At 40.1% G+C, this 17,520-nt stretch overlaps 1 protein-coding gene across 2 annotated transcripts in view; it reads right to left on the minus strand.

Annotated features, from left to right (window-relative positions):
* drosha (drosha ribonuclease III) overlaps positions 1 to 16,452 on the minus strand; it is a 298,514-nt gene extending 282,062 nt beyond the window's left edge. For both annotated transcript variants that reach the window (XM_072913522.1, XM_061965099.1), the window contains exons 1-9: positions 16,285 to 16,452; positions 15,200 to 15,968; positions 10,960 to 11,028; positions 10,615 to 10,885; positions 8,021 to 8,162; positions 5,310 to 5,470; positions 5,057 to 5,137; positions 3,180 to 3,266; positions 3,020 to 3,106 (exon numbers count right to left, since the gene is read on the minus strand). In XM_072913522.1, coding sequence (XP_072769623.1) covers positions 3,020 to 3,106; positions 3,180 to 3,266; positions 5,057 to 5,137; positions 5,310 to 5,470; positions 8,021 to 8,162; positions 10,615 to 10,885; positions 10,960 to 11,028; positions 15,200 to 15,966 — 1,665 coding nt within the window. In that variant the 5' untranslated portion in view covers positions 15,967 to 15,968; positions 16,285 to 16,452. The remainder of the gene's footprint in view (positions 1 to 3,019; positions 3,107 to 3,179; positions 3,267 to 5,056; positions 5,138 to 5,309; positions 5,471 to 8,020; positions 8,163 to 10,614; positions 10,886 to 10,959; positions 11,029 to 15,199; positions 15,969 to 16,284) is intronic.
* Between the last annotated feature and the right edge of the window lie 1,068 nt (positions 16,453 to 17,520).

Consider the following 17,520-nt stretch of genomic DNA (forward strand, 5'->3'; position numbering starts at 1 on the left):
TGTGTGTGTTAAAAGTTAATTGTTTAATAATAAAATACATTTTTTAAAGTGGGCAGCACGGTGGAAGAGTGGTTAGTGCATCTGCCTCACAATACGAAGGTCCTGAGTAGTCTTGGGTTCAATCCCGGGCTCGGGATCTTTCTGTGTGGAGTTTGCATGTTCTCCCCGTGACTGCGTGGGTTCCCTCCGGGTACTCCGGCTTCCTCCCACCTCCAAAGACATGCACCTGGGGATAGGTTGATTGGCAACACTAAATTGGCCCTAGTGTGTGAATGTGAGTGTGAATGTTGTCTGTCTATCTGTGTTGGCCCTGCGATGAGGTGGCGACTTGTCCAGGGTGTACCCCGCCTTCCGCCCGATTGTAGCTGAGATAGGCTCCAGTGACCCCAAAGGGAATAAGCGGTAGGAAATGGATGGATGGATGGATTTTTTAAAGTAATATTTAAAAAGTATCTGATTAAGATAACTATGCTGTCTATTAGTTACATTTTGGCTTTTTTTTTTTTTTTTTTAAACACAATTCCAAGTTGAATTTACAATCATATTTTGAAGATTTTGCATGCAGTCGCATTATTCTAAGTGGCTGTTGTTGCCTAGTGATGAAGTCGTTTTTGCCATTAAGCCAGTCGTGTCTTATATTGAGTACTTAAGTGTTTATACCGTAAGTATTGGACTTATTACGCACCAGATGTTTGATTGTAGCGTGCATCTTAGTTGTAGTTTTCATTACCAAAATTGGAGGTGTTGAAATCACCATGAAAAATCACTAATGCTAATCAGTAGGGCTGTGAATCTTTGGCCACCACACGAGTCGATTTGATTCTTGGGGGTGACGATTCAATTCAGAATTGATTATAGACTCAAAACGATTAATTGGGTGCCAGTTCTATGATTAACTACAGTGCTTCATAAAATATATTAACAGCTCTGATAAATGTCTATATTACTTAAAAGAAAAATGGTTTTGTTTAATGAGATTATATCCAAACATTTAATAAAGTGGCTGTTACAATAATTGTTTATAAGTTATCACAAAACTTGTTTGCTTGCAGTTCAGGTGGCCCTGGTTACTATCCACTTGTGCTCACTAAGCGGTCTTTGTTTTATCATGCAAAGGCGGACAGCTTGTAAATCTCCACTGTGTGTCTGGAATGCGCCTCGCCGTAGAAGTGTCTGTTTTCAGATCTGGACAGTAACGGGAGGGGCCTTATCAGGACCCGAAGTCTCCAAGAAGATAAGGCTGACGAGCGGAGAAGGGGCAAACCTGACACCGCTCCAAGCACATTTTGTTTTAACTGTTTATGAACCAGTGCTAGGCTGTCGCATAATGTCACCAGCAGATGACATGGCACCCCAAACCATCACCCAACCATGCAAATTTTGCATTTCCTTTGGAAATCGAGGTCCCAGAGTCTGGAGGAAGACAGGAGAGGCACAGGATCCACGTTGCCTGAAGTCTAGTGTAAAGTTTCCACCATCAGTGATGGTTTGGGGTGCCATGTCATCTGCTGGTGTCGGTCCACTCTGTTTCCTGAGATCCAGGGTCAACGCAGCCGTCTACCAGCAAGTTTTAGAGCACTTCATGCTTCCTGCTGCTGACCTGCTCTATGGAGATGGAGATTTCAAGTTCCAACAGGACTTGGCGCCTGCACACAGCGCAAAATCTACCCGTGCCTGGTTTACGGACCATGGTATTTCTGTTCTAAATTGGCCCGCCAACTCCCCTGACCTTAGCCCCATAGAAAATATGTGGGGTATTGTGAAAAGGAAGATGCAGAATGCCAGACCCAAAAACGCAGAAGAGTTGAAGGCCACTATCAGAGCAACCTGGGCTCTCATAACACCTGAGCAGTGCCAGAAACTCATCGACTCCATGCCACGCCGCATTAACGCAGTAATTGAGGCAAAAGGAGCTCCAACCAAGTATTGAGTATTGTACATGCTCATATTTTTCATTTTCATACTTTTCAGTTGGCCAACATTTCTAAAAATCCCTTTTTTGTATTAGCCTTAAGTAATATTCTAATTTTGTGACACACGGAATTTTGGATTTTCATTTGTTGCCACTTCAAATCATCAAAATTAAATGAAATAAACATTTGAATGCATCAGTCTGTGTGCAATGAATAAATATAATGTACAAGTTACACCTTTTGAATGCAATTACTGAAATAAATCAAGTTTTTCAAAATATTCTAATTTACTGGCTTTTACCTGTATAGCAAATATAATGTAATTTAGCATCAAACCAGCACATTTTAAACAAATGAAGCGTTATTTTTATCAGACATACTTGCTTTGTTGGCATGGAAATCAGCAACATTATTTCCTTGTCCAGGGTGTACCCCGCCTACCGCCCGAATGCAGCTGAGATAGGCTTCAGCACCCCCCGTGACCCCGTAAGGGACAAGCGGTAGGAAATGGATGGATGGATGGATGTTTCCACACAGGTTTTGAAAATGAAAAACATCAAAATGGCATTCTCTGATTTTTTTTTTAGTGTCTGTGGCCCCCTAGTTGTAAAACTTGACACCCCTGGGCTCGTCGCTTAAGAAAAAAAAAGATGAAACGTATAGCTCCCTTTTCTGTAGCTGACTGCAGTTGGATTTATTTTAACATGTGTAGCAAATTCTTGTTTTAGTTTTTTTTTTTTTTACAACTCTGTTTTATGTTGTATTGATCTCAAACTGAGTCCACCCAAATCACAAATAGAAGCTTAGTCTGGGAGTTACTTTCATTTCATTCCTCCTCTCCCATGTTCAACTACATCCTACCGCTTTTCGGAGCGCCGCCAAGTGGCGACCCATCAATCTCCTGTTCTGTCTACCCCTGTATACTGTATGTCCGTTATTAGACAAGTTGTACTGAAAATTAATTGTATTGTACTTTTTTAAGTGCAATGACAAAGTTCTATTTTATTTTCCAATTCTATGTGAATACGCGAGGCAGGTTAATTAATAATTTTGAAGCCTGTCCAGCGTTAAAGCAAATATAGAAATATATATAGATGTGTGCTTACGTTGGTGAGTGGCACGTGGGAGAAGAGAGAGAAGCCTTCAAAGAGATACTCGTGGTCGTCGTACTCGATCACGGTGGGCCGGTCCGTCTGGAACAATAATTCATTCATGTTACAGTCTGTGACTTGGATTAATCTCTTTAGAAATGGCAAAGGGTCGCACCAGGAAGTTGGTGGGAGGAGACACGGTGATCCTGTAGTGGAACAGCTTGCCGGTGTTGTTGTTCATGCCTCGACACAGTTTGGCAGGCTGGAAGAAAACACAAGAGAGATAACCAGAGTAAGATTGCTACCATTTTGGGAGTTACACGTCGTATAACACTGGTGTCAAACTCAAGGCCCATGGGCCAGATCTGGCCCGCAAACACCTGGAAATGATATGTCAAATAAGTACAGTATTTTCCGCACTATAAGGCGCACCTAAAAACCTCCAATTTTGTCAAAAGCTGACAGTGCGCCTTATAATCCGGTGCGCCTTATATATGGAGCCTCCAACAGGTAAAAGTTTCAATCAATCGCAACTACGGTAAGCAGCCGCTGACTTCATTTTCCCCCGTCTTCATTTTCCCCCGTAGAAGAAGAAGAAGAGTGTTACGTTTGATTTACCGTAACAGTATCACTGTTTTTTACGTGTTTATTGAATCAGGAAAAAGTTCCCCTCCACTATGTGATACAAATGTTGCACTACATGTTATACCTTGCTGTTGTTAAAAGATAAACAAACACCCTGACTTTACCTCGGGGAAAATAATAAAACAGCTGTTTATTCATTATGGGAGTGAACAGAGTTGTCAGAACGCTGGTTTGTAATCTATTAATAAAGTTTGACTGACCTGACTGTTTTGTTGACATTTCTTTTAGCGCAGCTCCATCTAATGGATGCATAACGTAACCCCAGCCTCTACTGTAGCGTCTATTCTATGCACCTTATAAGGCGGTACGCCTTATAATGCGGTGCGCCTTATATATGAACAAAGTTTTAAAATATGCCATTCATTGAAAGTGCGCCTTATAGTGCGGAAAATACGGTACTTAATATTTTCTCACTAAATGTAATTGATTTTTTTGGACGGAAAAAATATATGTACTACCGTACTTGAAATTGCATGCCTTTTAAACTTTATTAGTATCCAATATTGCAACAAATATTACTGTATATTATCATACGTTCCAAACATTTTTTGTCTAAATAAAAATAAATACTTAAATATCTGCTTAACTTATGATTTTACAGCAAACTACCCATCAATAAAAATAAATAATAAAAATGACAATACATTTTACGGTGTCTTTTTAGCGTACTACTGTAAATACACAAATAAATAAAAATTTTGCGCTATAATTTTGTTGACTGAGCTGCCATATTTTTACTGTAAAATCTTGTTTTTAACGGTGTGATCCTGTAAATGGAAAACCGATACATTTGTTTTTACGATGCAAAAACTGGCAGCTAAGTTACCAGAATTAAAAAGGATCTTGTACTGTTTTTCCATTCACAATATAATGTTGTAAAAACCAATGTCAATTTAATAGTAAAATTCTGGCAACATACAACAGTGGTGATGTTTTTTATATTTACCATAAAATGTAAGAAATAAACACTATTTTACAGTAACATTTTGTAAATGTTAGGTTTTTACTGTAAAATCGACAGTCTACTTAAAGCAATTTATATAATTAATAATGATTTCCAGAGGCAAATTCATACATTATTCGCTGTTACAAGCAGCCCTCTGATGGCAGCCATAAATGCGATGTGGCCCTCAATGAAAACCAGTTTGACATCCCTGTCGTATAACATCGAAAGGGTCGCTTTGAGACAGAATAACACGCCCTGAAAGTCTGAAGAGCGGAAGAAAAAAGTTCCTGGTAAGTGCTGATTTGTGGCGCGCCGCAATAAACACGCCACACCGAAAACGGAGCTTTGGTTGGGTTTGGTTCACGTTCAGTTCTTCCCATAGCAAAACATTGGAGATCTGCGTCCTCGGCCTGGTGAACTTGAAGGTTAAGAGCGAGTGATTTATAGACGGCGTGTCGCACCTCCTCCCCCGGGTAGATGCTGTGGCGTATCCCGGTGCGTCTGGCCTTGGCGCTGCACTTGCACAGAGGACCATCATTCATCTGGACGCAAAGAAAATGATATGTAGATCAGACACCGCAGAGCAGAACATTGGTATTAAAGCCACTCTGGAATAAAACCATCCATCACTTCAAATCCGATCATCTCCGTCGCCTCCATGTTACAGCAAGGTTATGAAAGTAGGAAGGAGAAAGAGGATTGAAGGACGCCTACCTGTCCCGGATCGTTGTACCACAGCTCCTCATGAAGTCGGTCGGGGTGCGCTTTCTTCCTCTTGATCTCTGCGATGACGTCAAAAACATCCAAATCCGAGCCGCTGGAGCAAGAACTTCCTTCACCGTCGGACTCGCAGTCCGACTCGCTGCTGCTGACACCTGCAAAAAGACAAATTTATAAAAACGGCAGGAATATTAACACCACATCAGCCTGCTTTCTTTATCAAGGTCCCATACAGATGTGCACCACAGAAACATACACCATATTAACTATATACATTAGGCTTAGGATTAAGGGTGCAACATTTCCATCCATCCATCCATTTTCTGCCGCTTGTCCCTTTTGGACAGGGGGTGCTGGAGCCTATCTCAGCTGCATTCAGGCGGAAGGCGGGGTTCATCCTGGACAAGTAATCAATGAAATCTAGTAATTTGATTAAAAAGAAGCTTTGATTCATATTCTTTAGCATCGATTAATCGTTTAATGAGTAATGTTGGGGGAATATTTACCCTCCTTTGAGCAAACTGGAACACTTTAGAAGTTACTAGCTTTGGCCTTGGTTCCACCCAAAGAAGACAAAAACAATGATCGCACCGTGTTTCATTATTTTCTCAAGTTTTAATGGTGTCAGGCTGTACCAGGTGCGGAGAGTTGTGGCAAGTTAACTTTCAGTTCCAATCTCCGACAAGGTGAGCAGCAAGGCGTGCGAGGAGAGCGACCATTTTAGAGAAGGTTTCGGACTTAGGACAGCTCGGTCTTATCTCCAGCGCAGGTATTGCTATTTTTTGTACTTACTCCTTTGTATAGCAAAATATGTTAAACTTCAATTCTAGTCACCTCTCATTATTTAGACGGCCTTAGAACTGAAGAATCTGGGAAGACTCTCCCCTGCAAAAGAGAGGATCCCAATAGTAACTAACAAAAATGGATCAAATCCAGGCCTGATTGAGTGCTCGAGAATTAAAGTCATGGCCGCTAAAATAGATTGCACATGAGAGCGGTGGTGTGTGGGTGACGTGATGAGTGAGGCGGCAAACAGTGGAGATTTGTTTCTCTTAATGTTTGTTATTTTTGTGTGTGTGTATATATATATATATATATATATATATATATATATATATACACACCGTATTTTTCGGAGTATAAATCGCTCTCGAGTATAAGTCGCACCTGCCGAAAATGCATAATAAAGAAGGGAAAAAACATATATAAGTCGCATTTTTTGGGGAAATGTATTTGATAAAACCTAACACCAAGAATAGACATTTGAAAGGCAATTTAAAATAAATAAAGAATAGTGAACAACAGGCTGAATAAGTGTACGTTATATGACGCATAAATAACCAACTGAGAACGTGCCTGGTATGTTAACGTAACATATTATGGTAAGAATCATTCAAATAACTATAACATATAGAACATGCTATACGTTTACCAAACAATCTGTCGCTCCTAATCGCTAAATCCGTTGAAATCTCATACGTCTAGTCTCTTACGTGAATGAGCTAAATAATATTTGATATTTTACGGTAATGTGTTAATAATTTCACACATAAGTCGCTCCTGAGTATAAGTCGCACCCCCGGCCAAACTATGAAAAAAACTGCGACTTATAGTCCGAAAAATACGATATATATATATATATAAACAAGAAATTATGCATTACTGCAAACTTTAGTAGCCAAACAAGGAGCCTTGTAGATGTATTTTTAATATGAATAATTAAATTTAAAACATTTAGAAAATACTGTATAGTATACAATATATTGGCAATATACAATATAATAAAATAATAAAGAGCCCCTGAGTCGTGATCCCTAAAGATTCCCACCACTAGCGACATGCTAACTCATCTAGAACAGCAACATTATGCCAGGTTAGCATATTCGCAAAAGAAAATCAAAATGATCAAGTCAACGGCTGGCTGACACGTCGGCAAAGCTCCAGGATGCATTTTATGATGTATAGTGAAGGCTCTTTTTTTGCCCCCAAAGTGTTAGACAAGGGATGTCCAAAATGCAGCCTAGGGCCCAACTTCCTTTTTTTTTTTTTGGCCCTCAGCAGATTGTAAAAATTTAATGAATTCATTAGTATCAAGATGTAATCAGTAATGCTGTCAAATAATATATTTTTTAAATCAGATTATTCACACTTTTGAATTTGGATTAATCACAAGTATTACTAGCAGCATAAACTAACTTGCATGATATTAATTTAAAAAATGCCGATTAAAGAAGACCCCAATACTTGGTCAGAAATGCAATTTTATTGATAGAATAGATGGAAGATAAACGGGCTGAATATTTGCGGGATTAATCTCTGTATATACGTGACTAATGAAATATGTTTTGTGATTAATCGCACAAGTTAATTTGTTATTTTTGGCAGCCCTCGTCTATAGATTCTACTGATGTATTTGTCACCAATAACAGAAAGCTAGTGTGGATGTTTTGTTCAGATAGCTTAGCATAAATTGGCGTACACTGGTTTGCTTTTATATTTACCATACAAAATGTTTCAAAGTGGCCCCCGCACCCTTCCATTTTACTGAAAGCGGCCCTCGCTGGAAAAAGGATTTGGCTTAACTAGGGGTGGTATCGTGTGTATGAAAACTTTAAAAGTGAGTGTTTGAGTGCCACTGCTCGTATTCTCATGACACGTTACTTATAGAACGACACTAAAAAGTCCTATTGGCATAAAAGCATCACCTGGATTTTCATCCAGTTTGGTCTTTGGCGGTTCCCATTTGGGTCGAGCTTCCTTGGCTCGCTCCTGCCTCCTGCCCAGCTCCTCCTCGAAACGCTCATACAGGGCTCGCAGTTTACTCGTCCCGACCACTGTGGAATCCCCCTGTGGAAAATATAAGATGCTCAAAACGTACACAGGTCCCCAAAAGTGTTTGCGTGGTCAGACTTTTAGGTGGGTTCAAATATTTGCACACCTGATGTGGCAAAATTAATATTTTAGAAATCTCTTCTTTAACAATAATTTCAGTAAGTGAGAGTCCTCATATGATTTATGTTGTATTGCTTCTCTTTACAGCATTGGCCTGTTTAATTCCACAGCCATACACCTTACAGTCACATAACCTGGTATGTGGAAAATGCTACCTGTTAGCATGCTACATTTTTTAGCTACTTTTGCAACCGTTAACCCCAGAGTCATATGACTTGGTATGTGACACTTGCTAACTGTTAGCATGCTAACTGTGGTGTGTGATACAACTCTTTTTTTTCCTCGGACCCTGCGGCGACAGCTCTGCTTGGTTCTTCTTACATTCTCCCCGGCTCCCTATCTTCCAGGAACATAGGACAAGGACTGTCGAGAAGCCGAAGGTCACTAATTTATTATGTATTTGTCTTTTGGTCGAAGGTTACTCTCTAAATGGGTTTATGTTGTGATTGATGCTGTATTACTGCCTTTCCGAAAGGGTTAACAAAAACATTCCGGTTCATAATTAGATTCTTTGTCCCTCCCAAGGACAGGCCACTTCGCCCCAACCGCTCTTCTTTTTTCTTCCCTTTCCAGCAGCTTAGACTTGCTCCTCTGTAAACTGATGTTATTTGAGACCTCAAATAAATAATGAAAAGACCGTAACTTTCTCTGGACATTGCAGTATATTTGCCGCCATGGAGACGCTTATTAGTGATTTAGACGCTGCACTGGGGATTAACTGCTAGCGTGGATGCTGCATTGTGCTGTGGACGTCTTTGTTAGCTTGTCGCTAGGGCTGGGCGATATATCGATATACTCGTTATATCGCGGGTATGTCTCTGTGTGATATAGAAAATGACTATATCGTGATATTCGAGTATAGGTTCTCACGCAGTTGCTTTTAGCAGCAGGCATTACACTACAGGCTCTTCTCACTCTTTCTTGTCTCTCCTTCTCACAGAGACTTAAACAAGCGCACCTTCTTACATACGTCACATATGTATACGCCCTCGCTGAGCAGAGAGGTAGCAGCATGGGTAACGTTAGCTGTGGTGCGAGTGGTAATACGAGATAAAGAAGGTGCGAATCTGGTAACAAATGAAGGAAGAATTAATTCCCAAGAAAAACAGCAGGGGGGTCCATCGTCTGGCGGTGGTTTGGCTTCAAGTGGGAATATGTCGAACAGACAACCGTAATTGGTCAAGTGTGGGGCAAAAGCGTTGCTACAAAAAGTAGCATTACTGCTAATATGTAGCATCATTTGAAAAGTCACCTGCTAGAGAATGAAGAGTGCTTGAAACTCCGCATGTCAACATCTCCGTTTGGTGACACACCAACAAAATGCAGAGGCAACCATTTCCACATCAACACCGTATGAAAAAAATAGTCCACGACATAAGGAGATAACGTCCGCAGGAACCTACCGCATAGCGAAGGACATACACTATTTGATTTCCTATTATGCAGCTCATTTTTATTTGACAGTTATTGAAATATCTTGTGTGACATCATGCACAAAAGTGCACTTTATTTGTTTTAAACTATTGTAGTGGCGTTCTGTACAAAAAGTGCACTTTAATTTAGTGTTGTTTTGATATGTCATCTTAGAGACATCATGCACAAAAGTGCACTAATAGCTTGTTTTAAAATCATGCACAAAAGTGCACTAATAGCTTGTTTTAAAATGTCTCTGACAATCTTGTACTTTCTGTTTTGAAATGACATGAATGTTTGTGCCACTGCTTAATAACTGTTTAATAAATACAGTTTTGGTAAATTGACTTAGTTGTGATTTCCCTCTCTGCATGAAAGTTTAAAATGAGCATGTATTAATGCAGTATGAACAAGAATGTTTTAATGTAGACACATAGAATCATCATACTGCTGTGATTATATGCATCAAGTGTTCATTCAAGGCTAAGGCAAAATATTGCGCTATATATCGTGTATTGTGACATGGCCTAAAAATATTGAGATGTTAAAAAAAGGCCATATCGCCCAGCCCTACTTATCGCTGTCAGATTTGGGGGACACAGCTAGAGCGCATCATCAACATGCGATCTGACGATAGTATTAAAAAAGTTTATATCACGTGAATATATGAATTTGCCTAATGCCTAATTTCGTAAAACATATCAATATCGACCGAAAAACTATTGTGATTTTTTTCCCCAAATCACTCTAGATACTCTTATTCAAAAAATTAAATGAAGAGACTTTTGGGGAGTCTGACACCAAAGCATGTGTCACTCTCCTATCTAAAACGCACTCATAGGCAGAAGGTTCATTTGTAATTCCTAACATATTCTTTTTGCTTATCATGTTTTTCACTGTTAAATATTGCCGGAAAAGAATTAATAGATGGTACCACTTGATCCATGGGGTCGTTGGAGTAATAGTTCTCAGCGTGGGTGCAGCGGATCCAGGCGGGCTTCAGCAGGTCTTCTTCCTCCTTCTCTTCGTCCACTTTCTCCTTTTCCCGCTCGGCTTCCCGCTCTCGGTCGGCGACGCTCTCCTCGGATTCTCGGCTACGGGTGGAGGAGTAGCCGCGGTCTCGGCTCACAACTGACGAGGCCTCGGACCTGCGATCCCTCTCCTCCTCCCAGCGGCCGCGCTTCCGGTCTCTGCTTGTGGAGCGGCTGCGCATGGATAAACATGAAATATAAGAACATATCCAAAGAGGAGTCTAACAGGGGTACATTTGCACAAGTACCTGCGAGGCCTCTTTCTGTGTCGGTCAGGCGACTGGGATCTACGACTCTCTCTGTGTCGATAGCGCTCTCTATGTGTATGAGAAAACAAGTTTAATGCGAGAAAACGGATTGTCATAATGTTCATTTATTAGGGGCAAAACATTTAACTAAATTGTGTATGTAACTAGACTTTATACAAAAAAACGTATGGCTCTTTGAAGGGAGCCGGATGTTGAGGAGCAGTTTCTTACAAAAATCCCCTTAAAAGTCGTCGTTATAGTTATTTTTTTAACAGTCACTAGTATCAGTTACACGATAACCCCAGGGGGTGATCAAGGGTGATGGGTCAAATGCAGAGAATAATTTCACCACACATAGTGTGTGTGTGTGACAATCATTGGTACTTTAATTTTAACTTAAGATGTAGATCAGAACAATTTAATTTACACAAATATTACTATAAGTGGGATTTTATCTGAAATATTGGCCATATTTTTTCAAATGTATAGTTTTCATTGCAAACATTCCATAAGGCATCACTAGTTAAAATGTTCCCCCACCTAAAAAATGTGTAGCATTTTAACAATGTAGACAAATAATCCACAAAAAAAGAATAAAATGTATTATTGGATAAAAAAAAAAAAGTGTAAACAAAATTACAATAGAAATTAAGACATACTAAAAATTTGAGTACAAAATTGTACTAGCATACCTGGTGTGTGTACACTTGAACTACAAACCTTTAGAACAGTGGTTCTGAAAATGTTTTTCACCAAGTACAAACTGAGAAAAAACATGGTTCTCCAAGTACCACCATATTAATGACCAACTTTAAAATTTCGTATTTTCCGCACTATAAGGCGCACCGGATTATAAGGCGCACCTTCAATGAATGGCCTATTTTAAAACTTTGTTCATATATAAGGCGCACCGCATTATAAGACGCACCACATTATAAGGCGTACAGAATATACGCTACAGTAGAGGCTGGCGTTACGTTATGCATCCTGGAGTTGCGAGACCTTTTGTGGCTCAATATTGGTCCATATATAAGGCGCACCGGATTATAAGGTGCACTGTCAGCTTTTGAGAAAATTAGAGGTTTTTAGGTGCGCCTTATAGTGCGGAAAATATGGTACAGTAGCGTAGTAGGCCTAAATATTCATTAAAAACAAGGCAGAAGTTTTATTTAATAAGTTCGGCCACTGTAACATTACACTAGGTTTGAACAGTAACACTGTGTTTGAATATTTAAAAATAAAACACAAATCACTTAATTAACTGATTATTTAGCGTACGACTCGATGGAGTGCCCATACCACAGTTCACTTTAGAATACTGAACCCAAAGAGTGAATCCCAATAAAAATAAAATACAAATTATATACAAGAAAAAAGTAATGGTATAAATATACAAATATTTCTCTATTTTATATATATATACAGCGCTCAAATTTTACCATGGCACTTAACGCGACCACCCTCGTCATTGCTGTAATACCCCAAAAATTTACCAAAATTTGTGGCAAGAACATGCCGTGACCGCCCTTGACTTTTTACTTGTTAATGGACAAGGGATGTCACAATACACAGTATATTGATAATTTGCGATAATTCTCGACGGTTAGTAATACCGTTTAATTTTTTAATGACCAGAAAAACTTAATTTATTCATGCATTTTAGGCAACACGAAGTCAGGCGCATGCGCACTAGTGTCGTTTGGCTTGATAATCATGGCGGACCAACGACACAGACTGTGCTGCGGAGATTTCCCCTCGGAGTAAACAGAGCCAAGCGCTTGGTCATTTTCCCTCGCTTCCCGCCGTGCGTTTAAGAGCGCACTGCTGTGTTTAGATGGAGACAGGTGTGGACAATATTGGAGACACTTGTCCCCACACTAAAAGCCAAGGAGAAAACTATTTGATGTTTTGCAGCAGGGGATGTGTCGTAAACGTTGTCACAACTTGTTTATAAAGTCTTTACTTTGTTTACTGGGATGTTCACACCTCCTTTACAGTATTTAACTGCAAACTGCATCAGTGTTAAAATAACATCAATACTAGCTATAATGTTTTGTCATCTCATCGAATTGAACGGAGGCAGTGAAGATTGTTTATTCGATGTGAGAGGGATCACTGCGAGTTTTCTTTTGTTGGCCAAACTGTTGTACTGAAACACTAGGGAGGTGTTGGAGAAGAACAAAGCTTGTTTATTAGACTTCATCTTCATTAGTCAAACTGCTTTGTGTTTTATTTTAATATCAAAAAGTAAACACTAGGTTTTGTTTACATTAATTGTGCTTTTTTTCATGTCACTTCAAAAATCATTCATGTGACATAATTTTGTTAATGTGTTATTGTGTATAGTTAATTCCTGTACGACATATTTCTGCTCAAACCCATAATGGATCTGTCCCGATACATCATCTACATGATGTACATAACTTAAAAAAAATTAAAATAAAAACTATCAAAATGTAAAAATAGAGATAAAAGGTATCATGTAATGACAAAAAGCTGACAAGTTGATGTTATTAAAGAATAAGAAAACCTAATATTTGTCTATAAATATATGGATAACGTTTATCTATAGTCTTTTTATTAGACATTACAAATGACATGATGGTATTACGTTCACACCCCAACACTGCTTTACTTAATCAGTAATCATGATTTCAATATTGATAACCATTCATCCATCCATTTCCTACCGCTTGTCCCGTTCGGTGTCGAGGGGGTTGCTGGAGCCTATCTCAGCTGCATTCGGGCGGAAGGCGGGGTACACCCTAGACAAGTCGCCACCTCATCACAGGGCCAACACAGATAGACAGACAACATTCACACTCACATTCACACACTAGGGCCAATTTAGTGTTGCCAATCAACCTATCCCCAGGTGCATGTCTTTGGAGGTGGGAGGAAGCCGGAGTACCCGGAGGGAACCCACGCAGTCACGGGGAGAACATGCAAACTCCACACAGAAAGTGCAGGATCGAACCCAGGACCTTCGTTTTGTGAGGCAGACACACTAACCCCTGTTCCACCGTGCTGCCCATTATTGATAACAATACTCGTAATTATTACTTTGGCCATAATTGTCAGGCCTAGATCTCATACATGTACATATACACACACATACATACTACATATATATATATATATATATATATATACACACGTATATATATATATATATATATATATATATATATATATATATATATATATATATATATATACACACGTATATATATATATATATATATATATATATATATATATATATATATATATATATATATATATGCCTCTCGAAAGAAAATAATGTTTGCCTTGGTACCCTTCTAACTTGCCTTGGGTCCCTAAAATATGAGCCTTCCTTTAAGGCAACACTTGCCTTGACCTTAAAAAGTTCAAATTCAAGGCCTGTATATACATACATGTGTACATATATACACATATACAGATATATACCGTATTTTTCGGACTATAAGTCGCAGTTTTGTTTTCATAGTTTGGCCGGGAGTGCGACTTATACTCAGGAGCGACTTATGTGTGAAATTATTAACACATTACCGTAAAATATCAAATATTATTATTTAGCTCATTCACGTAAGAGACTAGACTTCATGGGATTTAGTGATTAGGAGTGACAGATTGTTTGGTAAACGTATAGCATGTTCTATATGTTATAGTTATTTGAATGACTCTTACCATAATATGTTACGTTAACACACCAGGCACGTTCTCAGTTGGTTATTTATGCCTCATATAACGTACACTTACTCAGCCTGTTGTTCACTATTCTTTATTCATTTTAAATTGCCTTTCAAATGTCTATTCTTGGTGTTGGGTTTTATAAAATACATTTCCCCAAAAAATGCGACTTATTCTCCAGTGCGACTTGTGTTTTTTTCCTTCATTATGCATTTTCGGCCGGTGCGACTTATACTCAGAAAAATACGGTACAAACACATTTGGGGTTAGGGTTGTATATACATATACATACATACTTGTTTTTAATTAAAAAAGGTAATATAAAATTATTTAACTCTGACTCATTTTCTAGTCCAGTTGCCAGTCGGGTGGCACACATGTGCAGAGTGGGCAATTGCCGACGTTAAATTTGCACGTGCATTAAAAACGGCTCCCAAACGAATGGCTCACGTCACATCTCTCCTTTATACCAGATTGGATCTTGATTCAAATAAACAGCAACATGTAAACAGGCAACATTTAGGATGTGGACAAAAGGTATTACCTGCTATGATCCCGGCTGCGGTGTCTTCCAGGGGATCGTTCTCTGTCATAGTGGGACCTGTACCTCCCGCCGTCGGATCGTCCGTGTCTGTCTGGACTTCTGCCGCGGTCCTTCCTCTCTTGTTTGTCCCCGTAGCCCCTCTGCCGGTGGTCGTCGTGGCGATATCCTCTATCGGGGGACCGCCTGCCGTCGCCGGGTTTCTCGTACTTGTACGGCCCCCTGCGGTGGAAGCTCTGGTCGGCTTTGAATGACGTGGGGCTGGGGGCGTAGCCGGGGCTGAAGCCAGGAGGAGGGAAAGGAGGGTAGCCCATGGCGTACGGAGGCGGGTAACTCATGGGGGGAGGCATGGGCGGGGGAGGCATTGGCGGGAGAGGCACGGGCGGCATCATGTACGAGTGGTAGGCATGCTGCGTCACCTGGGGGGAAGCGCCGGCGACTAAGGGCAGAGGAGGCGGCGGAAAACTGGGTGGGGGGTCGGGGAAGCCTCCCACGGGCAGCTTGGGGAAGGGCGGACGCACGGAGCAAGGGTGAAGAGAAGCGGGAGTCTGGGGTGGCGGCGGAGGCGGATATTGCATGAAGTCCGGGTGGGGAGGCATGTAGCTGCTGTTGCCATGGTAGCCTGGTGTGGGAGGAGTTTGGGGGTCATAGGTGTACGGGGCCAGGGGAGGCTGCGGGGGCCTCAGGTTGGCAGGTCGGTAGTTTTGGTCAGGGGGCATTCCTCCTCCTCCTCCACTTCTGGGGGTGCCACGGTCTTGATGGAAAGACATGACTGAGGGCACACAGGAGATGAATGGAGTTTAGTAAGCACAGGATCAAAAACACTACAAATACGCCTAATTCGTGACGTCATTAATTAAGATAACTCTCATGCTTGCCACGACCATGCTCCAACAAACACATTTTACATTAATCTCTTCCTATAATTTCAAACACCACTGCCACTGAGATGATATTGAAATGAACAATTAATAACTAAAGAGAGAATGCAAAGGCGTTGTTTTGGAGAGCAAGGTAGCGTTAGCATCACAAGCTAGCCGCTAGCGAGCTAGCCGCTACACCTTGCGAGCATAATAGCGAAACATTACCTTGAAATGTAAACACCGCGGTCAGTTGCACATAATTATGTTCTTGCTATGAAGTGTTTAGGTCGGAACTGAAAATGCCGTTTTATATGTGGCAAAATAAAACGCTGTATATTAGCACAAAACTCCTGCAGGCTCACAAAATTGAATGGCAGCTGGTGTTTCCGGTCGAGAGGGTTATCGGCACTGGTTGGACAGCATGGACCAATCACACGCCCCTATTTCGGTGGCTGGCCAATGAGAAGGCTTCGGAGGCAATAACTTCCTGTGTCGTAGACTCCGCGCGTCTAACCAAAATAATGGTAAAACTTTGATATTGTTTTTGAAACAGAAAAGTAACAATATGGCTGACAATTGTTATAAATGTTATGCTGTAGGAAATGTAAATAATTTTATTTTTGGAATGTGGTACTATATATTTATTTTGATAAGGTGTATGTTATATTCATTAAAGGTAGCAACCTATGAATGATTAATATTATGTTGAAAGTTAAATTCTTCAAGAATAGAAATGCATTTCTTGAAGTGAAACCTTATATATATATATATATATATATATATATATATATATATATATATATATATATATATATATATATATATATATATATATATATATATATATATATATAGGGCAGCACGGTGGGAGAGGGTTAGTGCGTCTGCCTCACAATATGAAGATCCTGAGTAGTCGTGAGTTCAATCCCGGCCTCGGGGTCTTTCTGTGTGGAGTTTGCATTTTCTCCCCGTGACTGCGTGGGTTCCCTCCGGGTACTCCGGCTTCCTCCCACCTCCAAAGACATGCACCTGGGGATAGGTTGATTGGCAACACTAAATTGGCCCCAGTGTGTGAATGTGAGTTTGAATGTTGTCTGTCTATCTGTGTTGGCCCTGCGATGAGGTGGCGACTTGTCCAGGGTGTACACCGCCTTCCGCCCAATTGTAGCTGAGATAGGCTCCAGCGCCCCCCGCGACCCCGAAGGGAATAAGCGGTAGAAAATGGATGGATGGATGGATGGAGATATATATATATATATATATATATATATATATATATATATATATATATATATATATATATATATATATACACATCCATCCATCCATTTTCTACTGCATCCATCCATTTTCTACCTCTTATCCCACACTCACATTCACACACTAGGGCCATATATATATACGTATATATATATATATATATATATATATATATATATATACATTTTTATATACAAATAT

This window comes from Nerophis lumbriciformis, linkage group LG07 (assembly GCF_033978685.3).
Source record: "Nerophis lumbriciformis linkage group LG07, RoL_Nlum_v2.1, whole genome shotgun sequence".
Lineage (NCBI taxonomy): Eukaryota > Metazoa > Chordata > Actinopteri > Syngnathiformes > Syngnathidae > Nerophis > Nerophis lumbriciformis.